Here is a 26,795-nt window from a genome sequence, read left to right on the forward strand (position 1 = left end):
GGGACACAAACCAAAAAAACGAGAGCCCCCCCTCTTTGCCCCAAACTGTTACAAACACACTTATGATATTATGCACACACGCACACACACACACACACATGTTCCTACTAACAGCGCAGTCAGACTGCATTGTGCCACATAGGAGGAGGTGGCTGCCTTGCAGACAGAGTTGAGTGCCTTTTCCCTTCAACCACGGGTGGGACTGCACTGGACACACACCCACACACCAACACACACACACAGATGCATGCATATAGCGGCATACCCACTTACAAGCGTGTGCTCACACAGACAATGCACCCATAATTGGATGGACAGAAAGGGGGGCCAAAGAGAGGGACACAGAGTGGGGGCTGTGTCAGCATTTTCTCCCATATTGACTTTCCATCTTGATACACTAGAATACAAGCACTTTATCATGTAGAAAGTCTATAAAACATTTTCTATACGCTATTTATTTGAAACAAAATTATATGTTACTCCTTAATCTGTCGGAGTCTTCGTTGCCGTATCGTCGATCTTCTGCTAGCTCTCAGCCTTCGTGTTTCTCTTTTGCTTTCCGCCCGGCCTGCTTACGCTCTCGGCCGCTTTACCTTCCTCACATCAGAGATATTTTTGTGTAACAGAGAAAGAGAAGGGTAAAGAGGCGGCGGCTGTAAGCACCCAGAGGGCTGTTGTTATAAAATCTTAAATGCCAAATGGCTTTCTTTCTCCCCACTGCGTGCAAGCACAGAGGCTGCACTGGAAAAGTGTGGAAGACTCGCTGACAGTTTATAGACACACACTCTCTCCTCCCTCCCTCCACCTTGTCTGTCCAGTCAACTTTCCCCCTGGCTAGTGCTAGGACTTGGTAGGCGTGTGTTGACAATTAATTCTGAAATACCTCAAAAACCTTTCATGTAAACTTTATGTAATTTAAACTGAAAATAATACTGCTAATGATAACAATGATTATGAAAGTATGATACTATGATAGTTAGTTTTGGAACTTGTGACTTGAAGCTTTATACTGTTAAATTCCTTTTATTCGTTTGCTTATTTTTCTCGTACGTTCTCTCGTTTGTTTTTTGCTACGGCATGTACTTACTGTTTTCATAAAGGAAAAGACATTGTGAATGTTTCTGTGGAGGGTCACGCGAGAAAAAGAAGAGACAGAAGAGAAGGCGAGAATAGAGGGAGACGAGCGAGAGCTGCTCGCTTCAGATGTTTAGTTCAAAGCTCTCTCACAGACGCCTACATTCAAAGAAACAACAAAAAAAAAAGAAAGAAAGAGAGAAAGAAATGACAAAAATGTGATTTGGGTTGAATTATAAACCAAAAATTTGATGTTAAACCAAAGGAGGAATAACCTTATATCCATTGTTAGCTTTCTTCTGCCTTTCAGTTGTCTTTTCTCTGAAAAAACAAAAAGAAAAAAAAAACAGTTTCACAGTTACTTCTGAAGGTTCCTGGGTGTGTTCAAGTGCTCCTGATGTTCTTAGAATATTAAAGACCAGCACCTCCTGTTGAAAAGAAGGTGCACTTTTTTTTCTTTTGTGCATGGATATTGTATAACTGTATAGAAACCAACAGGAATGACCTGTGATTTTGTGGGGAGAGGAGGAGGATGGAAAGACTTGGGTGTGGGGGGAGAAGGGTGGGGGTAATAGTTTGGTTATCAAAAATAAACAAAACAGGGTGGGAGGATTTGGGTTTTAGGCGTTGGAGGGGTCTTTGTTTTAGAATTTCTGTCACTGTTGGATTCACTGGTTGTGTGCATGTGTTGTTGCAACCCTTCCCCTTTCCCCAATGTTTCTTTGATGTATATAAATCCAAACAGTAGGGGGCAGTGTGTGCTGGGGGAGGTCAAACTCCTCTCCTCCCAATCAATCGCATTCAATCTTCATTCCTCAGCTTGCGGTCCTCACTCGGGTCCTGAAACGTGTGTCTTGCTTTTCCAAAGACAGGCTGTTTACTTGGAGTTAATCACAGGGACACACTCAGACCTGAGCGGCCTTCCGATACCTGTACGTCTGTCTACATGCTTTCCTTCGGTCTGTGTACAATGTATATGTGTTCATTTCTACTTATGTGGAAGACTATTTCTATTTTCTGTTCCTTTGCTATGGGTTGCAATATTTGTCATGCAAAAATCTGAAACCATTTCTTACTGACCGACCAACCGCAGTACCATGTGGCAACCGATCATCCCGCCTGAAGTGTCGTCCGCATCTACTGTCAAACAGCATATTCGTGTCATTTCTCTGTGGGATTGAATAGGTTGCCGGTGGGACTGATGTAGACACCCCCAGTCACACTGTGCTCTCCCTCTTCTGTTACCTGTTAATCAATCAGAACCAAGTGTCTTTGTGATGGTAGAAGACAATCAGTTTCAAAACAAGAAAAAAGGTAGAGAGAGGGCAGGCCAGAGGAAGGGAAGGACGGAAGAACAAAATCACGCGGAAAAGAGGCTCTCTGAATCGTGACATGCTGTAGTGCCCGACTGCCAAACGACTGCCCCACTCACTCGTTCATCCTTCGTCCCATCTCGACCAGATCTCACAGCTCAAACCCCTCGAACCGACGATCGCATGACCAGTTCCCCGCCACCATTGTAGTCCGACGCAGCAGTGCAAAAAAGAGCTGTGGTGCAAAGACCATGTTTCCCATCACCCACCACAATGTCCTGCTAATGTAATGACGATGTAACCAGCCGCGAGGAATTAAAAAATGGCTCCGGTTGGTGGCTTTTGCACAGAGAACTATGCAAACACCTGACCCCCCCAATCCTAATTGTTGCTGCTGGGTCAGAGTGTAACCCTCAACCCCCTCTCCCTTCCATCCGCGACATTTAAACGCTCCCACTCATTTCGACCTTCACAGCCATTTACTCGGCCAATTAACCAATCCCATGAGCCCAGTGTGGGCGGAGTAACCCAGTCACTCAGGTTATGGTGAGAGTGGCTGGGGACACAAGAGCACTACAGCATCCCATGTTTCACCACACTGAGATCACTTAACTTTACACGAACGCCCCAAACTGCCACTGACATCAAAATGGAGTCCATGCTGATGTTTGCAAGCCGATCCACCACACTCATGGCTCCATCGTTCTACAATGTTCGACTGTCTTTGTCCCCAGCGCCAAGGAAGGGCCACAATCAATGCAAAGACACTTTCATTGTACCTACTTAAGTTTACAAAGTCGTCTGGAGATGGTGGCTTATATTGCACTCGGACAGACAGACAGACAGACACACAAACAGACACAGGCACATGCTGGAGAGGGTGAGTCTGCCTTTTGAGAGTGTTTGCTGAAACCAAAGATGAAATCAGAGGTATGACAATCTGGCTGCCAAACCTAGAAGACAATGTTCAGCTCTACGGGTCCTGTGATTTCCCGGCCGTGTGGACATTCCACTTATTGCACTTAAACACACACACGAACACACGTGTACATGCACATACCCCAGCGTAAACCCGTCACACATCTCCGCACCCACATAAACGAGGGAAAAACCCACTCGCGTCTATTCAGAAAGCCTTTTTTCCCCTCCTCCCACTGCAGAAGCCGGAGAGCCTGTGGAGGACTTTTAGTTTCATTCTAGTTGAGACTTTTGAGAAGGAGAATAATCTGAGTAATAACTGTTACAGAAAAATAAAAACTTAAAAGGATAATATGGGTAAATTGCGTGTTTTGAAATAAATTAACAAATAAAACAATTGTAAAACAAGGCTATGCTGTCAGTTTATTGTGTTTGGTTCGATCCTCAAAGGAAATCCGCTGTAACCTCAGCAGATGGAGATTTGATTTTTACCTCTGTTTGAACAGATCCAAAGTGCCATGCGAAGATAATAAACAAGATTTATGATGCATAATATATTTTGTACATTATATCATTAACTTTATTTCGAAATAGCATCTGTACAATAGTGTAACAGAACTGCCCACAGAACCATACGCAAAACACTGAAAGACACAGAAAAGTTTGCTGCAGGAGCAGACGATAGATGTTATCTGTTACAAAAACTTTTAATGCAGCTCTCCATTACGTATGTTTCACACAGGCAGTCGCTTTTCGCCTTTGAGACAGCGCAGTTATGACTTGCAGTCACTTTCTCATGTGTGTCGCTGAGGTGATGTGGCGTCCGGACCCAGCTCCCTGAGAGACAGCATAAGAGGAACGGCGGAGAGGCGTCCCCCTTCTGAAACGAGACCTCAGTTCCACTGACTGATGGGATACACTGTGGACCTGGGTCACAGAAGGGGAGAAACATATCAGCGACTGTTTACTTTATATAAGGTTTTTGGGGGTGTTTTTTGTTTCTTTTAACCCAAGAGTAACAAGAAACTCAGTAAACTGAACCGGAGATGATGGCTGGGCATGTCAGCAGCAGCTACAACTGCAAGCATGATCTCCTTTCTGTCTCCAGTGTCTTCTTATTAAAGCTCCTTTTCTCTGGTCCTCTTTTCCCTCCTCTGTCTCTCACGCTCTCTCACCTCTGCTTTGGACTTGGGCACCAGCACAGCACCTGTAGGTAAGGTGTATCTGTGTCTCTGTGTTGTCCGGTTCCTGTCTTCCTTGGGTGCATCGGCTAATCAGCATGCTGTGCTCACAACCCCTTTGCCAACCCACTTCTCAACAGACTCTCTGTCAACCTCTGTGGTCTGAGGATCCCCTCGTGCTCCATGCAGCCTTTGTTGAATCCCGTCTCTGATGATTTTCTGATCATCGCTGCAACTGCTGCATTATTCAGTAATTCTTTGAACTTCGCTCTCTGGTCTAGTGTACTGCATCTGAGTCTGCCGGTTCTTTGAAAATAAGCTCACAATAAACTGCAGCACATGACTAGAAAACGATCAGATAATAACAGAGAAAGAATAACTTGAGATTGGCAGAGTTTTTACGAGCTGCTGCAGGTTGTTTGGCGTGGTATGCGCTGTGATTGTTGACTGTGAGGACAAAGTTTCTGTGTGTTTCCTGTCAAGAGCTGCAGTTTATGAGTCTACAGTTTTTCTCAGTTTTTATGGCCCTTTTTACACCTTCTCTCTTTTGACAGAGAGATGGCATAAACTGAGCAAACTGTGAGATATGGAGCATGACATTCAGTGACTCGAAACCTAAATGGACATACAATTTACATTTTTAGCTTTTCCTTTTGAGAAGTATTCCCTTTCAAAAAGATACACAAGTAGATCTTCCGTTCATACTCTCCCATGCACAAAAAGATCACCTTGTGTTTGTTGTGGGCGTTGAGGATGACACTGAGGGCGTGAGCAGTCACTGAGGGCAAAACAGCTGTCCAGGCAACAAGCAGAGCTGTGAGCCACACAACTGGATCAGTGAAGGCGTAATCAGACGCACCTGATAAAAGGACAAAGATAGAGCAACTATATCTTTAGACAGAAATGGATAGAGAGCCACAATTTTCTAAAGACAAATTGAAATCAGCTCCTTGTTATTGCATGTTTTCTTTTTTGATTTTTAGTCCAACAATGGGATGTTATGTGACATCTTAAAGCAAAATCTCACAAGAGTGACAAACAAATAATAATAGGCCTGTGCTGAATACCAAGAAATATATATTCCTTGGGTGATTGCTCAAAAAGGAAGCGGTTGTGGGTGATCCTGGTACAGATGAAGAACAGCCCCACGGAGACAATTACAGCTGCTATGTTGAACTTGGTCCAGTGTCTGGTCAGCAGAATAATCTGAGACGTGGAAACACATTAAAGGATAAAAGTCCAACTGGATATGCAGTACAGTGTTCATGTCAGAAAGGAGACCGAATAGTAAACATTTATATAATCATATAGTAAGTCTATACGAAACAATGGACCAGCAGATAGTTCAATTACTGTAAATAAAAATTAAATTATATAATTACGTTTTCTAAGGTCAGATCATTCCTATTTAGATCAGTGTTAGAAAAAAAGAAGAAAAAAATAATTACATTCAGATCACCAGTGTTGGGCAAGTTACTTTGAAAAAGTAATTAATTATAGTTACTAGTTAATTCTTCAAAAAAGTAACCGAGTTAGTAACTGATTTACAAGATTCTAAAAGTTATTAATTACTTGAAAAGTAACTATTGCATTACTTTAAATAAAGGTTTCACTCTCTGGGGTCCAGGGTATAATTGGCCATTTTAAACACTTTTGATTTTCCCTCTACATTTCACCTTTAGAAACTATTTACTTTCCCTTGTTTGGTATCATCCTTTTCAGCACAACCTCACGTGTCTGAATTTACAGTCATGTTTTCATTTTGACATACTGTATTAACACAATTGATCTAAAATCAGAGAAAAAAAAACATAAAATCCTAGTAGAAAATGTTACATATGTTACTGTGATAACCACAAACATGTTTATTGAATCATATTTTATAACTTTAAATGCAAATATAAATTGTAAATTTTTTAATTAGATGCACAAGTTTTGCGAACAACAAAGTTATTTGCAGCCATTTTCCTTTTACCCTTTTTTTCAAACCATTTCAAACTATTTACAGAACAATCAGCTGTTCTGGATTCAATAAAATGCCGCACAAATTATTTGTGCCGCTCCAAAAAAATAATTTCTGTCCACTATAAAGGAGAACATCTCAGCCTGATACCTGCAGGTCTGACAGCAGGTGTATCACTCCTCCTGTTTTCTACCTGGAGACGGCAGTCGCCTCATTGTTCTGACACTCAACACAAAACTATTCACAACACTACACACTAACTACACAACACAACGTCTTGATGCATGCTCAATCATCCAGGTAAGTAATAGGGGTGCAACGATACACAAAATTCACAGTTCGGTTTGGTTAGATACTTTGGTGTCACGGTTTGATATTTTTTCAATACAAAAAAATGTTCATGCCTTTTTAATTTGTCATTTATTAAAATTATAAATATATATTTTAACTCAAAAGTACAGTTTTTAAATTTAATCTTGCTGAAACAACAAAATAATAATAAAAATAAATCTATCTGATCGAGAAATCACTCATATTTGGAAAAGAGAGTTTATTACAGAGAAATGGCTCTTTCCAAAATAAAAGCTATGCTTCTTCTGGGCTATATTCTCAGCAGCATATTAAACATATCAGGTCCCCATAAGGAGAATCATGTGCTAACGGCTGTCTAAATGACTCGGGTAAAGTTTGTAGCATGCGTGCTTGTTGTTTTTGTCTGCTTCCACTTGTCTTTGCACTAGGATGATGTCGGTGTAAATGTGCAGTCATATTCGTTGTGTTCCCACTAGTGCTGTCAGCGTTAATCTCATTAAAGTGACATTAACGCCATAACGCCGCAAATCTCCGTTAACGAGCTACCGCGGCACTCGACAGTGCAGCCTAGGCGGAGTAGTTGAGCGCAGATCCACTAAGCGCTCAACACAGATAGCATCTTCAGAAGAAAAGTTGATAAAGTAAATAAAAAAATTCGTATTGTTCGATACATATGCGTACCAAACCGAAAGCACTGTATCAAACGGTTCAATATCAATACGAGTACTGTTGCACCCCTAGTAAGTAAATCTCCAAAAGTTGATTCTGTTCATCTGAACGTAGCGTTTTCAGTGGGAGAAACGTTTTGTCACTCATCCAAGTGACTTCTTCAGTCTCAGCTGACTGCAGGTTTCCCCAATCTTATAAACAGTACATTTGCATAATTACTGAAACCAGCCCACTGAAGGAACAATGGGCTGGGAGGTCAGTCCCTTCATCATAATTATGCAATGCTCATGAGAATTTGCAGAATTCAGAATAAGAAGCCTGCAGTCAGCTGAGACTGAAGACGTCACTTGGATGAGTGACGAAACGTTTCTTCCACTGAAAATGCTACGTCCAGATGAACAGAATCAACTTTTGGAGATACACAAGACAACACATTAACTACACACTCCAAACACGCTAAACGTCACAAATCTCTCACATTTTAAAACTCGCGCTCTCTCTCTCTCTTTCCCCCTCTTCCTAAACAACCAAATGTCATGGTGCCATATCATTTTTTGATTGGTCGACATGGTGCATTTTTCCACCAACACAAACGGGCTGTTTTTTGTTTTGTTTTTTTATTTTTTGGTCATAAGCAGAGAGTGCTTTCTAACGCTCTCCTTAGACAGTAAACGTGGCGAAACTATATATGTGTGTATATATGTCTGTGTATATATTGTTTATTATGACTCTGGTTTTACGTGGTATATATCACCTTGTTGCTTTGTCATCTTAAAGTGGTCGTGTGATTGTCTTACCACGACTATTTTATTCTGCCTCAACCAAACAGCAGCATTAATGTGATTGTTTTGCCCCCTTATCTCCAGGTGTTGTGCCAAAAAGTGATCGTCTGCCAGAAAGTGATTGCCTTCAGCGGGAAGGCCTTCACTTTTAATGATCGCTTTCAAATGATTAAATATGTATTCCAACAGTGGCTATAGATGAATAGGTAATTAATTATAAAACATTTTGTAAACATTATGAAGTTTTCATAACATAACATTCACAAAAAACTTAATTAACTATCTACAAAACATTTAACCGTGGTTATTATAAATATAAATCAGTTAAAAATGTTACACTTTCTGTTTCACTGTGACAACTGCATCTATGAAAAAAAGAATAGAATAGTCCTTTATTGGCATTGCCCATGTACACACAAAACCATAAGACATCCTGACCTCAATCATGGCAGTGAACGTAACTGCCATGGAAACCGTGATCGCCATCGTCTGGTAGTCAAAGACCGTGTTGTCGAAAACGCAGAGCGGGATGAAGGCGAAAACGAGCGATGCATACACAGCATGCAGGAGTGACAAGGACAACTTGAGAGGGCTCACGAGCTCATGTCTCTGTCCACACTTGTACAACTCGGGAAAATTTAAGCTTTTTTCTGCGCTGACATCCTAAAAAAGAAAGAGGCGATTTTTATTGTTTAGACATTCACACTTATCTTCTTTTAGTTTAAAATAAACTCTCCAGCTCACCTGTTCAAAAAAGGCCAGGCAAAGAATTGGGTATGCACTGTAGAAAACCGTGTATAAAGCGATGAACCATGATTCATACAGAGACTGTGAGAGAAACGTAATTTTTTGAACCTCACTTCATGCCGTGACTATAAGGCTTTAACTGGCATAATTTAATATCTGTTTTTGTCTAACCTGAGCACTGAAGCCATTGAAGAAACCAAACCATAGATGCACAAGGGCAAAACTGCAGGTCTTAAACAGGAAATAGCGCAAGAAGAGGGAAATGCGGCAGTAGGACCAGCGGCCATGGACGAGAAGCAGCCGCTGCAGAAACCTGAACTGGGCCAATGCAAAGTCTGCATTCTGCACCGCCTGACCTCCCTCCACTCCTGCCAGACCCACACCAACATGAGCCGCTGGTGTTGAGGAAAGAGGAAGGAGGCAAATGTTAAAACATGAACACAAATGATCAGAGCACACTGATTTATTTTTACTTTTTTATATTGTAGAACTACAAATAAACCCTTACTCTTGATCATATTGACATCATTGGCACCATCACCAATGCTCATGGTCACTGAGCTGGTATGTTTTCTCACCAACGTGACGATTTCGGCCTTCTGTGCAGGTGTTACGCGGCAGCACAGCACAGACTGACAATGTTCTGCCAGGCTCATGAATGTGGCCCCCCACTCTGGCCTCTGGTCAAACTCTGTCTGGGGAAAACAACACAAATGCGTAGATGCAAGGGAGACTTAAATAACAAAGTCATTTATTATGGCTGATGCAAAGTCCAAGATACAAAATCCAAAAGGCAATAGACTCAAAGAGGACGTTAACAGATGCTCAGACAAAGAGTGAGGGGAAGGACTGGACTATTTATACACAAGAGGGTAATCAAGGAAGCAGGAACAGGAGGGTAATGAGACAAAACTGAGCTTAATTTAGACAGAGACAGAGGGGGGAGTAAAACTAAAGGTATGAAACAGGAGAGAAGTCAAAAGTAAAGCAAAACATGATTAAAAACAAGGAAACACAGAAATTTGAACTTTACAGAGGAGATAATGCAGGAAGAAAACAGAGGAACTAAGAAACTCTTTAAATACAAGCAGTAACTAACGCAAACTGAAGGCACAAGTACTAGTGAATAAATGAAGATCAACGCTAAATGATCAACAAAACTAAGAACAGAGAAACTATGAAGGAACCAATCAGAATTCTCAAAAACAACAAATCCAGGCTTAATAAAAAACAAGAACTGAAATAAAGAAATAAAGGCCTGATAGTAACAAACAGAAGACTTTCTAGAGTTTAAAAAATTACTTTAACCACCTCACTGTACATAACCCTACAACAAAACCCTCGAAGGGGACTGGCGGCAGCTCCCGGGCCTTGCAGATCCTCATGTACTAAATAGAAGTGAATGAGTTAAAGAATTGAAAAGTTGAGAGAGGGTGAGGCACGAAAACGAGAACGAACAGTTTGTAGAAGTGGGGGAACAAACATAGATGAGAACTGGAAGCAGCATGTTTGGAGTTGTGGTCCCGCTCCTGAAATTCAGATAATTTATCTCCAATTAATGTAAAACTAATGATTTCTTGTTTGATCATTCCACTGGGCGCAAGAAATTAGTCCTAAAAGAAGAAGAAACAGAAGAATCTACTGCTCAACACCTTTTAATATCGCCTCTCCATGTCTCTGCAGAATACAACTTCTCATGAAACCAAATCGTCCGCAAATCATAAGATTTACAAAACTTTACATTGTCTATGTATAGCACAGGTTGGTGTGTTTACCAGCTCAGGTCCGGTGAGGACCACGGAAGTCTTTGCTACAGCCATCTCCTTGTCTACAGCCCACAGCTCTGTCTGTCTGGGCTTAAAGAAACTGACCCGTGGATCTGGGGACTGGAGTATCTGTCTGCAGGGGCAAACAAACAAAGATCAATGGGATGGTGTGAGCGTGTGTATGTGCATGTGGTTGGATGTGTCTGTGTATTTCTAACACTGCTAACCTCAGCTCGTCCCATTCTACTATTCTGCTATCAGGATCCAGTAGTTTGCAAGAATATCCAATATTCACTGCAGTCTCTACAAACACAAGGAAAGAAGTCACAGATGGAATCAGAATAACACAGAAACCACTGTGAAACTTTATTTTTATGACACGTTCAGAATTTATGCCATGCTCCTTGTTGTGTCACAGCTTATCATAATACCTTTTTTGTCTCCAGTCAGTACCCATACTTTAATCCCGGCCTCTTGAAGTAGAGCAATGGTTTCAGGCACTCCATCCTGAAGTCGGTCCTCAATTGCCGTCACCCCCAGCAGCTAAAGCAAGACTTAATTTCAGCATCCATACAGCATATTCACATTTTTAAATATTACATACATATTTCATACCACAAAGTTCTATGACTATGCCCATAAAAATATGAAATCAGCCCTTTAAATTAGACTAAAGACTTCTTCCGGGGAAGAGTGCCTACCTGTGCATTTGTGCGTGCCCTAAAACTCCTGCAATGTGTTGGAACAGACATCCTTCAAATTGATTATCATTTTAGAGAAGCAACCAAAGTCACAGTGAGAAAGACTGTATTGCTGCAGGCAATAATGTTATCAATGTGTTGTGTGCTTGTTGCATGCACTGCAGTTCATGCAGTTTCCACAAAATAGTGATGCAGCAGAGAGCAGACTGAGAATAAACGACGCCATCACAAACTACCAGACTTTCAAACATCCCCAGTGTTTGTTATCTTAATTAACTGTCTACAAATATCTCTCAAAGGTATGTTTAAAAATGCAGTTTATTGAACAGTTTCTGATGCATAAAGTGCAAGAACACTGCAGTGTTTTGCCTCAAATCCTCATGCAGTTAACCTCTCAGCTATAGGGGAAAATACACAAAAAGCTTACGGGTCTGACCTGCGACTTTTGCCCCCTTTACTGATGCAGGCAAATTTTCTGTTTTTAGCTTGTGGTGATAATGCTGAGTGGACTGTGGTCAATCAACAGTTTCTTGCAAACCCAGTGCAGTTTGGTTAGACGTTTAATCACTTACAAACATGCTTCAAATCAGTAATCTATTTGCTGTTACTAAACCAAACAATGGGCAATAAAAATAATAAACAAATATAGATAAAAAGAAACACATTTGCATTTTAATATAGAATATTTTAAATATTATGAAACGTAAAAAGTAAATTAAAATTTTGGACGTCACAGTGGAACTCTGTTTTGATGTGCCGAGCGTGGTAGGACAACTCATGACTGACCTCAAGCTTTGCATGAGATTCATTCACTGAAAATGGTGTATGGTGAAACCAGATCTTTGTGATTGTAGTCTAAAGTTGTATGACTGCATCAGAGTCAAAAATAATGTGAGAAACCTGGTCAAGTTTAACCTTATAAAACAGGTTTTAACGAAGAAATTTTTTTTTTAAATCAGTCTGCGCTCAGCTCCACAAATGCGAAAATAAATTTTGGGGAAAATAAAGGGCTGAAATCTTTAAGCATTAACATTATTAGAACCCTTTAAATGAAGAACTGACAATATATAAAACCACACTGAGCACGAGCCCACCTGCAGGTCCATTTCCATCTCGTCATATAATTTTTCCAGCAGCGCGTCACGGTCGCAGGTGACCATGGTGGCAGACTGAGCCAGAGTTTTGTTCCACTGCTCCCATGATGCTTCAGGAACAGATCGAACCGCAACGCACAGTGTCCGCAGACAGGCCTCGGCAAACAGCTGACAGAAGATAAGTTAGATTGGTTTTTGATAGGCTGACGTTATTTACTGAGTAATCCTTCAGGCAGAACTGGAAGAAAAAAAACAAGCGATAATCAGGGATGCCTCAGCTATCTCATTAGCTAGTAACGACTGGTTGGATCCGTTCTTGAAAACCTACTAATCATTGATTAAGAGCCTTCAGTATAGTGTGTAGATGGTTTGATGATGTGACAAATGATAACTGTAGTGGAAGATAATGTAGTTTTAGTCTGTGTAGACTTGCACACATCGCAGTCACAGAAATTTGAGAGCAAATGCAGAGTACGTGATAACTGTTAACAGGACGGAAAAAACATTACGTTAATTTAGCTTAGCATAGTGATTCAAAACAGGAATGCTTTACCTCTAGAGCTCTTTCAGTCCTTTCCTGATGTGGAGAGTCCTTCTGCAGTCTCTCCAGGATCACTATATCTGCCCCTTTACAGTACAACTTTATTCCACCTTCTGGCTCCCGCACTAAAGGCAAAAAACCCCCTCTTAGTATGGACTAAACAAAAGGATGTCTAAGAAATAACAAAAGGCTGTTTGACTTAGAATCAAACCTGTGTGAGCCAAATGAAAAAAGCTATTATATGCGTGTGTTTAACAAGAGCTGCTCTCACCCAATACAGACATGCGTCGCCTCTGACTGGTGAAGTCCAGCAGTGCAAGGAGCTGATACCTGCGAGTGACGCCCAGCTCTGAGACAACAATAAAATCTCTCGCCCTAGAAAGAAAGACCCAGCCCAGCTCTCTGGCAGCACCAACAAGTGCTTCCTCATCTGGGGACGCAGCCTGGTAAACTGGAGTCTCTGTGGGAACGCGGTTAGTGCACAAAGGAGGAAAACATGTTGTCTTCCAGAAAAGGACCACAGTTATTCTGCCATGCACATTCAGATTAGTGATTTACAGGTTTTCTTAGATAATAGCAGAGAAAAAAAACCTTTAATCTTTATTTAACTTTAGTTAAGTTGACAAAATTCACAACTTAGGTAAAAAACATTACGGACTCACGACATGTGCAAAGCCTTACGTTTCTTCCACTCTGTCATGACAGTATGGCATAAAGCCAGCGCTGTAAGGAACTGTCTGCTGAGCGGACACTGGTTCCCTCTAAGTCTGTCCACGAGGGCTGGGGCTGACATAAACAGGCCACCACAGGAGAAAGGATTCCAGCTTAAATCCATGGGCTGCCCAAAGGCGGGGAAAGAGGTAGAATATAAGATGATATCATTTCAAACATATACTGAAGGATCTTTAGGGAATACCTTAGAATAAGGTTAAGTACATATAAAAAAGTGTAATTGTTTACCTCTACATCCTCTGCCCCGACTGAGGCATCACCTGTAAATGTATAAAATAAGACATTTATTTATTAATATATATGTTTTAAAGAAAGAAAAAAGAAAGTGTCATCTGTGGTGAAGGTTGGTATTAATATTCTCCTGTGGTGGTGAATGTTGGGGTTACTGTTGCACTGAGCATGTTAGGAGTCTCCGCTGGCCTTTCTCGAGGGATGAGGTTTATGATGTAAGCATCTTTCTCCAGAGTCGTCTTTGTTCAACTGTAAATCTTTGCTGTCTAATTTGAACTTACCTTTACCTTGTACGAGTTTTTAATGAAGGAAATTGCTGCAAATAATAACTCAGCATGTAACCTCACACATTACTGGGCACAGGCTGTACTGTTGGACCATTAGTTGCTAACAAAGTATTCTTAGGGGAACAAACTGGGTCATTGCTGCTAAAGTTGTGTCACGCTGATGAGAAAAACTGATTTAAAGCTTTCGTGTGTGACTTTGTATCAGCGGCTGAGCAACAAAGACACGCAGTTCTTTCTGTGCTACTTCTGTGCTACTTTAAGCTGACTCCAAAAGTGAGTCGATCCCATGTTTAAATGCCAATTTTATTAATATAGCACATTTCACTACACCTAAACTCATTGTGCTTAACACAGAAGATAACAACATAAAAACCTTTGTGGGTTTACAAAGCCTTGAGGAAGTGCAAACAGCAAAAATAAAATAACAATTGCCACACTTTATGACATTAACCAAAATTGCTAATCTTAACTGACAACTTCTATCTCTCAACCAATCCAGACATGGTGGCTTCATCCAAATAAAAACTGCATAACTGGGCACTTTGCAATTACATTTTAAAACACAGATTCTAAACATCTGTGCAAAATCATCTGATGTATTCTCTGTTAATGAGTTTTGCTTTTGTAAAGCAGAGTATTTGGCTTGTCCAAACATCCACCTGCCCATGTGGCATGACCAGAACATGGTCTGGCCTGCTTTAAGCTGAAAAATTAAAATATCACATTAAATATAGTGTTTTGTTTAGTCACGACACACTTTCAGGTCAGTAATCTGTAAAAGAAGGAGCTCTTGTTACCATAGATTTCCCCAGCTATGCAGCATTGTCTGACGAGCAGGCGATTCTGGGTTAGTGTTCCAGTTTTGTCACTCAGCAGGTATCCCACTTGGCCGAGCTCCTCGTTCAGTGAGGTATGCCTAGCCTGAGCCGGTTTGTCTGCCTGCTGCCAATACATCTCCAAATCCCAGCCAATAAACAGGCTGTGGACCGTGTGGACCAGCTCAAACCTGCAGGCACACACACATGCATGCATAATAACCCAACACACGCACGCAGATGTGCATACCCACTTTTCTCCCCACCCACAAATGATTGCAGTATTGTAGATGGAACTAACGAGATGTAGAGGGCTATAGGCATGGCTGGGCTGAGAAGGATGATGTAGCTCCAGTAGATGAGGAATCCGGTGTAGACAGCATTGCTGTTAAACACCAGAGCAGACAGAACGCTATTCTGTCTCATGAGCTGAGCAGAAAACACGCCACTGCCAATGGCAAGGAACAGAGCTGCCAGCAGCACACACAGGACTATCTAGACAGAGCACAGACACACAGGGTATATAAAAACTGCAGAAAATGTCTCGTGGTTGTTATTCTCATGCCCTCCATGCACTTACCCCCATCACCACTTTGTTAAAAACTTTTTCCATCTGAGTCCTCTTCAGTTTCACTTTCCCGCTGTTCCTCAGGATCTTCGTGTCTGCGCCTGCCGTTAAAAACACCACTATTAGATGCTATTGCTGACCGGGCTGATTGAGTAGACGGTCAAGCAGCCAGAGGGTGAGAGTTCAAGCCCGCATGTCAACAAGCTTCTGCTGATGTGCCCTTGAGCGAGACGCTGAATTCCTAGCAGATCCGGGGGTTTCTGACCCCGGTGCAGGGAGGTCAGGGGAAGAGAGAGTTTTTCTTTGCAGGGATCAATAAAGTATCACATTATGTTTTCCGACGATGCTGTCTCAATCTCGCAGACTGTGGAAAGTCGCTGAACTTTGTGTGCAGAAATGACAAAACCATTCTAGGGCAGAAAACTGATTTGAACTCAGCCCTACAACAGCAACAACATGCAAGCTTTGATGGAAGCAGGTTATGTCGAGTGCGAGTTTGCTTAGAGTTATTGTCAGGCTTAACTGGGGTTACACCAGTGGGCAGCTTCAGATTAATAGTATGAAACTCATCTCTGGATAAATTTGATGTACTGATCTGCTTAACCAGAACGGGAAGGGTCAAAGCTATGGAATCCGTGACACTTCTGCCTCGTCCAATAATGTCAAATCAATGATGACTCAAAAGACAGGAAGAGCCTATAATCTGCCAGACGCCCACAGCTATAAGAGTGAGGTAATCAGGACCATTATTAGCAGCAGATTGTATTCCTCATAATAACATTTGTCATTGAAGTGAGTGGAGGCAAGAGTGCAAGGTGAACATAGCAGATCTGGGAACATTGTGTAAAAGTGATATCGCTGTGCACTAAAGTAACAGTTTTCTGAACACAGATGACATAGTTCCACTCCTCTTTCCCATCTAAAGAGTACCGGTGTAGATAGCCAAGCCGTACGCAAAGGTTGTGTTGCGTAGGACTGTTCCCCTCAGCAGGATGTGCTCGCTGTCCAACAGGAGACCCTCTCCCCGCCACTGCAGCTGACCTCTGAAGGTGTACAAGCGGTTGTTGGGTTCCTCACAGCGTACAACACCTGGGGGAAAAAAAATCACATTAGATCTCACTCTTACTATTTGGTTTTTATAAATGCACATCTGTATTTTTAATAAAAATAGGTTTATTCACCATCAAAGGAACTGAGGGCCTCCTCTGAGGGATTAGAGGTCAGATCTTCGTGTGTAGCGCTGAGCGCCTGTCGGTACTTGAGGTTGGTTTCTCTAAATGAAGAAAAAAACGGAAGTGTTCATTACAAAGTCAAACAAAAGAGCATCAATACACTGAAAATACTGAAAACACAAATTAATGTTTTGGTTATATGGATGAGGGCAGTCGTACGGTCTTAATTCTGTAGTTTATGAGTTCAATAAAAGACGATTTGTATGCACTGACACATACAGTCACACCTCTGCCTCCTCTATTAATAAAGATGTTACATTTATGTCATGTTTTCAAATTTTCTCCTTCACAAACATTTTTTGACGTCCATATTTGAAGCATTTTTATTGTCCTGTTCAAAGACTTAGAAAATGTATCATTACTGTTACTGTCTACTTTAAGCATCATAAACGTTTCTGCATTTACATCAGTGTGTGCGGTGCCAATACATTTTAAGAGAATTATTCAGGGACCGGACTGATTGTGTCTCTTTACCCATCTATATCAGCCGTCTCCACGTAACACAGACTGTGAGGCTCTGAGCTACATAAAAGAAGAAGATCGGCCTGGGTGGGAAAACAGAAAACATTAAAACAAAGCAGAGAGGGTGATGAGGGCGAAGGTGTGGAAACACAAACTGACACAAAGCACGCACTAAATCCAGTTGGATCCAGCTATCCTAAGAATATACTGGGTTTTTTTTTTACCGTGTACTGTATTTTCTAACAATATTATTGTTATTATATTCTCGAAACAAGGACAAATAAAAATTGCTGCACATTTCTACGTTTTATGAATCAAGAAGCTCACTGGGAAGACTTGGTCTTTGTGGATCCGCAGCACATCCCCCACACACACGTCTTTCCACTTCTTCATTTGAAAACTGAGACAGAGAACAGACGAGAACTGAACGATTGAGAAGAAAAAACCCTTTTGAATGGTTTTCTAGACAAACTCAAGCAAAATGTTTTAAAAAGCAACACATAAAAACATAATTAGTAACCAACATTCAAATTAAAGTTTTGTTCAGGGCAGGAATTTACAGATTCATACTGTTTAATTACAAAAACAATGAATCATCTTTACACTGGTTGTGTTTTTTTGTGCATTTAGTTTGTTAGTTCTTTGCAGGACAGCGATGATTACATGAAATAGTACAATTCTTCTGTAATATGTGTAATATTTGCAACATAATATTCTCAGAAACAGTAGAAGTTAAAAAACATGTGTCATTAAGAGGCTGGTCATAGTTCTTATCTTTCAATAAGTGGGGAAACTGCTCAGTGCATTTGCCCTGCTCTAATGCGAAAACGGGACTATCCAGGGATTCACTCATTCACACTTCATTAGAGGTTCATTAGAGGTCTGTTTCAAAGTGGAGATGTGTTGGCTCCTGAGAGAATAACCCCGCCTTTGTCCTCACCTTTGGGAAATGAGAATGTCACAGGGTCTGGAGTTAATCTCAGAGTCACTGCGTCTTCTTGCCTGTATCGGATGTAGGGAGAGAAGGACGGAGACAGATGGAAGGAGAGTAAAAGAGAATGAGCAATTGCTGGGAAGCATGACAAGGGTGGAGGGTAAGAGTGATGGACAAGGAGCAAGCGAGAGGGAGTGAGGGTGGCCATGAAAGGTTGAGAAAAAAAGAGGAGAAAGGAGAAATGCCATTACGGGGCTCTACAGTGACACCAGCTGGGAGATTTACACCCTCCACTAAATGATTAGTCAATAGAGAGGGGTCAAGCAAGCATTTCACCCAGAGCTGTTAACGACCGTAACTCAGCGATGCACTTAACCAGGGAATTCTCCATGCAAAACATCACACCTGCATTTAAAAGGAAAGGCTTTAATGATGGGAGAGATAAATTAATGCTACTGGGATGACTGGTTCCGTCAATGAGGAGAGGACAAGGAGTCAATGAGGACAGTGAAGGAGAGAAACAAGTAAGTGGCATGGGCATAAAAGCATGCGTGAGCCCGGTCACATACTTATATTCAAACTCCTTTATCTGTGTGAGCGGAAACATGCAGCTCAGAGAGGGACGGGAAGCCTCACCATGTCGTTGCTGAGGTCTTTCAGCCCTCTCAGTGAGAGAATGGAGATCAGCGGGATGATGGTGATGTACCATGGTACTGATGAGATGGCAGGGACACACTTGAAACCACATGCAAACACAAGCACGCGTCAGCCACATCATCCAGATAAAGTTCCTCCACCATTAATATAAACTATGCAAAATGCTTGCAAATGTCTGCTGAGTTAAGTTCATTTTGACAAGCTACATTAACCAAATACGAGCTGGTTTGTGATCACGCTCACTAGTAAAAAAAAAAGAAAAAGTGAAATATAGAAAATTAGCAGCATGCTATATCAGGTGTAAAATGTAAAAATGTCAGCATATTAAATTATGCATTTGTTAAAGCTGAGCTGACAGAAGCACACAAAGCAGGATTTTTGGATTCATAGCATGTAAAAACAAAGCAAGACGCCACAGCAGAGCCTTCATCTGACCTGCAACACCAAGATGAGGAGATAATAGACATTGGCTGCTCGCTGGAACTGTTCAAATAGCGTCAGGGGCAGGAACGTCAAGGGGGTGTACTTGTAGCTGCGCACCACATTGTCCTGGCAACCGATGCGGAGAGCCATGGAGAGGGGCAGGTAGAAGACACACATGCAAACATCAGCGCATCAGCCTGACTCTGAATGTATCAGCAGGTGTAAGGTTTTCGTGTGGGATGGCTGACTCACAGCGGATCTCCCCCAACGGAAGCACAGAAAGGATTTCTTCTGTTTTGGTTTGTGGTAGTGGCGGCTGTTTGCTCTCACCTCCCATGTGAAGCCTGTCAGAAAAACTCTGTGATCTTAGACAACATTTACATAAAGTGATTTTTATGAGTCATTTTTAACAGTGATTACAGATGCAAAGAATTTCCTGCACTGTGCGTTTTCATGCAGGTGGATGCTGTATAGTACCTCTGTCAGTCCTCTCCTCATATCCCCCACTTAGAGTCTTAAGAAAGTTAAAAAAAATACTCAAACAACATCTGCTAAAGAAACTTTATCTACTATAAGAAAAAAAAAAATCAGCGTGGATGTGAAGGTTGCAAATCAAAACTGACATCCAACTGCATTTCTTTCTGGACGGATCTTATGAACACAGATATGAATACGGTGTCTGAAATAAAGTACAAAGATCAAAAGAGACGTACCAGATTCAGCACTTTCATTGACCATGATGTTGATGAAGACTTGGACGCTTGCAGACTCCTGTTTGCTGCTACACAAAGTAGAAATATGTTTTATCAGCAGACATGCAAACTCATCGCAGTTCAGTGACCACACAGGCAGCAATTTGATCTGAATAGGGCTGAGCTCATCAAAATAACCTATTGGAAAAGTAGATTTCACCTTCTTTCACCTTCTTTCACCATGTTTTAGTGGAAAAAACACAAAAACAGAAACATATTTACACTTGAAAAAACACCCAGTTAGAGAGGAGATGATAAATGGTACGGAATGGCCACAGCAGGAATTATGATTTATTTCATTTAATCATTTGAATATTATTGCGTATCCAATGGATACGGGAGATGTGCTGTGGAACATTCAATCCCTTCGGTAGTACATTCTTGGTTTATCAGTCGTGTACTTACACTTTGTTACTGCTGATGTGCTGATTTAAAAAGACTACCCAGTTCTCTGTAAAGCGTACTCATACTTGATTAACTACACCGTGGCATAAACAACAGGTTACTAAGGCAACCTGAGGGCAACAGCAGGCTGACACATGTATGATAAAATACTGAGACGAGTACCTGATCTTCCTGCTGAATCTGGAAGCTAACGAGCAGTCCTGGTGAAAGAGGCGCGAGGATGTTCGGATCCAACCAGCTGCATTAAATCTGCAAAGTTTTACTAAAACAAAGAAAAAACAGACTCATCAACAGAAGATTTGTATGCTAAATTTTACCTGTTTCTAAGTAACAACCATCTGGGCCATTTAAAAAATTGGAAAGCCATAAAGTTTAACTCGTTTAACTGCTCCTCACTCACAGAGTTACAGGTAACATGTCTACAAATTAAGGAGTACTTTACTGTACGTTCCATTTAGAGTATTGCTCTAATATCTTTCACAGTACTTCTACTGTAATCTCATTTATAGTATTTTTACTCTGTTTTTACTGCACTTTTATTGTATTTTCCACTGACACTGATTATAGTATTTTAACTGTGAACTCATCTATAGCATTATTACTGCAGTTTATTTTATGGTACTTTTTTCTGTATTTGTGCTAAAAAACGCTTGTGTTGTGTATTCATTTACAGTACTATATTTTCATTTACATCATTGTTGATTATTGTGAAATATTCTAAAACTCTCATTTTTAACCTGTAAAAAACATTTGAATTGCAGTCCAGCGCTTTAAACTCAAAATTGAACCCTAAAAGTGAGGTTCTCATATAGATTTGGACGTAAAATATGCTTTTAATTGTAAAATATCACTTTGAAATTATGAACAGTACTTGCTTATTTAAAAGGAACACCGACTATTTCCACTTGTGGGCCTCAGTAGTGTCTCATATTAAAGCATATCATTAAAAATCTATTAAAGCACTTTTATTGCTTATAAAAAATACTCAATTTAATAAACAGGAACCCTTTTTCAATAAACACTGTTATGCAGGGGGGAAAAAAACACATAACAAAAAACATTAATAACTAAATTTAGTAGAATTTGCCATCTCATGACCATGATTCTTTAGCAATATTGACTTAATTTGGAGAAGATAAGAAACAACTTGTCTTTTTCATCTTTTGTGAACTCTGAAATCCTGGAAACAAACTATGAGCAGATAATTTTGTCTTTTTTTTGGACATTTGGTGGCCGCTAACCAGCTCATGTGTTCCTTACCAGCTTGCTAGGTCGTTTATGTAGCAAGATTCAGCCATCACCTGTTATTCAGGTGTTTGCGTCTCTCATCCTGCTAGAAGACAGACTCATCTTGGGCTGGATTTCATGATTATAATCTTTGTTATTCTCTGGAGGGTCACTCTAACAGAACTAACAGCAGGAACTGGTTCATTTGCCACTATCTCAGGCCGGAAAGCACAACAAGAGCAACCAATAACAGTTGGAGTTCATCCACAGGACGGAAGACTCACTGGAAATGTTATTTGTCACAACACTGCCAATCCCACAAATAGAATCGAAATCTGTGAGAAAAAAGCATAATATATGCACAACACCTGACACCATTCCACTACACTGTGTGAAAACATGTTTAATGAACCACCTTGTTACAAAACAGATGATAAACATTGTGGGATGTCTCAAGAAAAATAAGGCAAATTTTAACTCTACACCTCAGTTTTTAAGAGTAAGTCTACCTGCCCTTATTACACATAAATGACATGTTATAGAACCCAGTGAATCTCCTAAGGCAAAACATTCACACTGAGTATTTTACCACATTATTCAAGCAACTTGTCAAGATCTATGAATACTTCAGCCTTTGCTTACTTTTCCATTCTTGCGCAATGGTGCTGGAATGGCCACAGTAGGAATAGCGGTTTATTTTATGTAAAATCATTTGAATTATTAATTAAATCTCTGCAATTTCTACTGTTTACAAAGATACCAATGGGCTGGATTGGATATGGGAGATGTGCTGGACGTTCACACCCTTCGGTAGTACGTTCTTGGTTTATCAGTTGTGTACTTACACTGTGTTATGTTACTTATAAATCCCTGCTGCTGATTTAAAAAGACAGTTCTCTGTAAAACGTACTCATACTTGATTAACTACCCTCTGACATAAGCAAAAGGTTACTGAGGCAACCTGAGGGCAACAGCAGGCTGACACATGTATGATAAAATACTGAGACGAGTACCTGATCTTCCTGCTGAATCTGGAAGCTAACGAGCAGTCCTGGTGAGAGAGGCGCGAGGATTTTCAGATCCAACCAGCTGCATTAAATCTGCAAAGTTTTACCAAAACAAAGACAAAACAGACTCATCAACAGAAGATTTGTATGCTAAATTTTACCTGTTGCTAAGAAACAACCGTCTGAGCCTTTTAAAAAATAAGAATAACAGAAAGCCTGGGAGAATATTAAATTCTTTTCACTAATCATTAATCCTGTTTGTACTGCTGTGAACAGTAACTCTGTCATTCTTAAGTAATAACATATAAACATACAGTTTTCTTTAAGTCACAAATTTACCTCCATTGTCTGCTGCACAGTCCACGAGCCTGTGTAAAAAACATTACAAACATCTGTTTAGCTTAGTCATTAATACTGACTCCACAGACCACAACCAGACATTAACACGAGTGTTTTCACAACCATTCTTCAGCTGCTTTACATAGCTCAAATCTGCGCTACCTGTCTCCCTCCTTTATCCCTGTGCAACATGACTCCACCTTTCTCGTTCTCCCATGTGAAGACTCCAGTAACAGACTGTACTCCCCGAGCACTGTACCTGAGGAAAAAGAAGGTAACGTAGGAGGGGCATCAAACCCTCACATGCATAACAGATCACTGTTTAAATCTCAAATGTGAATAAAGCACAATTAGTGATTTTAAAAGAATCTAAGCCAAATAACTTGAATGAGCCAGAACGTCCTCATGAGGATATGACAGCACGGCCATTGTGTCAGCAGTGGGAGTATCAGTTTACAGGAATGTGAACGCTGTGAAACTTTCAGATAAGGCAGGCACAGCCGACACACAGTCTTTCTTTCTATCTGCAAAATACTTTTAAATGTGCACACAAATTAAACAGGTGTCAGTCTCCGAGTGCTGAGTTTAAACAGCGGCTGAATTAACGATTTTTTGGTGAATCCTGGCCTTGAGTATTTGCTCAATGCTCTATAAGCAGATTTTCTTTTTCTTTTTTTTTTAAAGCTTTATTGCCTTTGCTGATATTTGCATATGTATGTATTTGGATCTTAAGCAATCCAGCTCAAGTATGAGCTCATCCATTTTTCTTTGATAGTTTAGAAAACCTAATGTATGTAAGTAAAGGAACGTTTTAAATTATTTGATATACACCAGTCTTCTCCTGTCTCCTCCTCTTATTTAGGGGCTTTCTAACAAGTGTTTTGAACTTCCTCATGAATCTAATGCCACCTGGTGGAGGTGAGCACCCACTGCAGATCAAGCATCAATTGAAGGTCAAAAAGGGTGAATTTATAAACAGTGGCAACCCCGAACAAAAGTCAGTTTGCTGAATTGATGCTCACTCAATGTCAGTTAAATGCACTTTTTGTGGTTTCATATCTCTTTGTCTCCATTGCTCTTTCCTAAGTGAGGTCCCCCCCACAAACGCCACACATCTACACCTGAAGGTGTGTGTGTATCTTATTTCTTATATGTGTCTCTATGTGAGTGCGTGTGCATATCTAGGGCAATCTTTCCTATCTATTTTTACAGCTGGGCTGCAACGCAGAGTGGTTAAGGTGATGTGCCAGTGGTGTGGAATGGGTGCTTCAAGGCCTCCACAAACAAATGACAATCGATAGGCCAGACTGTTCCCACCAACAGTTTAACCGTTGGCCAACACGGCTGCAAACCTCAGAGCCATTAACGAAAAGTGGATTTGTCTCTTCGAGCCTGCGGGTTTGGTCAAGGTTCAAGGCAATATGTCAAAATACGCAAATATTAGAAATTACAGCGTTTCAAAGTCATGCAACACAAAAGCTTATGTTACAAAAATCATCAAAGTAAATAATGAAACGTGGACATTTTAAGCAGAAACGTGCTCTCCTAAACTTCACATTGGTAAAAACACTGCCAGTTACGCAAAGATGAGGCCTTGATACCAGACTGGAGGTCACTTAGTGGTCACTGATAGAGCTGGACTGCTAAAAATAAAAAATAAACAAAAAGCACATTATGGGGTATTGCTCATGTATGTATGCATGCTAGCTGCCAACAAGAACCAGCCTCTGTAAACATTAGTGATCCCTTTATTTGTTTTAACACCTTTTAAATACCCAGAAGTGACCAATAGATAAAGACATCACTTAATATTAAAAAAAAAAACCCTATTTAGATTGCATCTTGTTAGATTCACAGTCTTACTGCGGTAGTTAGTGAGAAAAACAGATGACAAGTTTAACTTCCTCATATCTTGCTCAATACAAAATGGAAACATGCAAACTGCTAAACCCGAAGGGGGCTAAACACTGCAATAACGACCGCAGCAATCAACACACAACTCGTTTCAGGAGATTATAATGGTTGATGTGCTGAGCTCTAAAAATGGCAGATTATGACTGAAATACTTTTAAATAAGTTAGTTACTTTGCTGCTACTTGACAAAGCAAGGGTGCAAAGTGATAGGTTGTTTTAGGCTGACTTTTATTTTAAACACATCACAGTTACAACTTTATACAAATCTTACACTGACAGTAAAAACCACAGGTGGCAAAACAGACACATTCATTATCACTGCGCTATTTATCAAATAGTCGGGGGGGGGGGGGGGGGGGAACGCCCAGAGCTTTTATTACATGCCTAATGTTTCTGCCCTGGTGTGTGTTCTCATCTTCTACTGTATCTCACAGGATCTCAGCAGTGCATGATCCTCAGGCCACTCATGTATCAACAGCACAGTAAGTGTGAGAAAGCCCCATGTTGTGGGAAGCTACACAATGCCCTTATTTCTCAGGGGCCTACATTACTACTGTAAAGTTGTCATGTGACGCTGTACAAAAGTCACACTGCAGTCGAGTATGAGGAGGCGATATCCTCTTCATACTCGCTGAGGCTCAACTTCCTGTAAAAAGTGGTTAACAGCTGAGCTGTGAATTAAGGAGTAGGAATCAGGCCAGCAAACATCAACCTCAACAATCACACAAATTACCTCCTTGGAGGGGTTTGCAGAAGACATGGGGTCTGATATGACATACAAACTCACCTTAAATAGGTCAGGTTAGAACCAGAGCAAAGCAAAGGGGACAGGAGCTTGTTAAAAGCAAAACATCTGTGTGTGTCTGCGTGTGTGTGAGTGTGTGAGGGGAATGGGGGTGTGCGGGGAGTAGGGCTGACATAACAACAACAACAACATCAAAGTTTACAGGAACAAACTGATTAAACTAACCGCCCCAGTGATGACTCACCTGGTGGTATCACAGTGAAGTGAACTGTGTGGGTGCACTGAAACACGTTAGTAATGGTAAAACTGTGGTTTGGAGGGTGCTGCTTAAAGTAGGGGTACCTGGGCGAGAGCTGATTTGAAAAACAACCAAATAATATAACAAGTTTGTACTGTGACTCCCTCAAAGTAAAAACACTGTAAAAAAATCTTTCCATTCTCTCTCGCAGTACTTTTGAGACAAAGGCCCACGTGTCCAACGATTTACTCAATTCATCATTATGACAAAGTTATTACAGTAGTATTGTCTAAACGAATCAGTAGTGGTAAACAGTTCCACTAGCCATATGTTTTTTCTACATCTTATCTATCTGGGCACTAGCTCTGAGTGACGTTTGAGTGACTTTGATGATAAAGATGACCATTTATTGAAATTTCCACCATTTATGCTCATTTCCACACATCATCGCTTGTGTGCCCTGGAATCCTCGAGTGTTTCAGCATTAATCACAAGTAACCCTCGATTAGCTTAGCCCCTGCCATGGAATAACAGATACAACTCGTTTTTTCTTAGGACTGCACATAAAGGGATCTCCTTGACCTCTGCATTGGCTAAAGTCTGCTGCCTGCATATTCAGACAGCCGTCCTGACAGACACTAACGAAGGAATATGAGTTGTGCCTGAGTTAAAGTGGAATTATTATACTCATATCAATCTCCATATTATTATTCCTGTACAATAATAACAACAACAACAACAACAACAACAAGAGAAAAACCCCACT

At 40.8% G+C, this 26,795-nt stretch overlaps 2 protein-coding genes across 2 annotated transcripts in view; one reads left to right on the forward strand and one right to left on the reverse strand.

Moving 5' to 3' along the window:
- onecut3a (one cut homeobox 3a) overlaps positions 1–4,183 on the forward strand; it is a 22,386-nt gene extending 18,203 nt beyond the window's left edge. The window contains exon 2 of the mRNA XM_080878408.1: positions 4,048–4,183. Within this exon, the coding sequence (XP_080734534.1) occupies positions 4,048–4,115 (68 nt within the window). The 3' untranslated portion in view covers positions 4,116–4,183. The remainder of the gene's footprint in view (positions 1–4,047) is intronic.
- atp8b3 (ATPase phospholipid transporting 8B3) lies at positions 4,092–23,553 on the reverse strand (the record flags this gene model as incomplete). Its single annotated transcript, XM_080878405.1, has 31 exons — positions 23,295–23,553; positions 23,133–23,161; positions 22,800–22,886; positions 20,722–20,821; positions 20,116–20,183; positions 19,655–19,746; positions 19,415–19,528; positions 18,959–19,057; positions 18,329–18,390; positions 17,716–17,788; positions 17,401–17,471; positions 16,876–16,967; positions 16,625–16,783; positions 15,707–15,795; positions 15,428–15,621; positions 15,109–15,317; positions 14,022–14,053; positions 13,743–13,899; positions 13,333–13,521; positions 13,074–13,186; positions 12,521–12,688; positions 11,157–11,268; positions 10,953–11,028; positions 10,735–10,858; positions 9,468–9,654; positions 9,131–9,354; positions 8,957–9,040; positions 8,651–8,875; positions 5,554–5,692; positions 5,215–5,345; positions 4,092–4,232 (listed from the first exon to the last, which is right to left on the reverse strand). The coding sequence occupies exons 5-31, from the start codon at positions 20,138–20,140 to the stop codon at positions 4,092–4,094; spliced, it is 3,381 nt and encodes a 1,126-aa protein (XP_080734531.1). The 5' UTR covers positions 20,141–20,183; positions 20,722–20,821; positions 22,800–22,886; positions 23,133–23,161; positions 23,295–23,553.
- Positions 23,554–26,795: the final 3,242 nt, after the last annotated feature.

The sequence above is a fragment of the Rhamphochromis sp. 'chilingali' genome (genome assembly GCF_963969265.1).
Source record: "Rhamphochromis sp. 'chilingali' genome assembly, chromosome: 3".
In the NCBI taxonomy this organism is placed as follows: Eukaryota; Metazoa; Chordata; class Actinopteri; order Cichliformes; family Cichlidae; genus Rhamphochromis; species Rhamphochromis sp. 'chilingali'.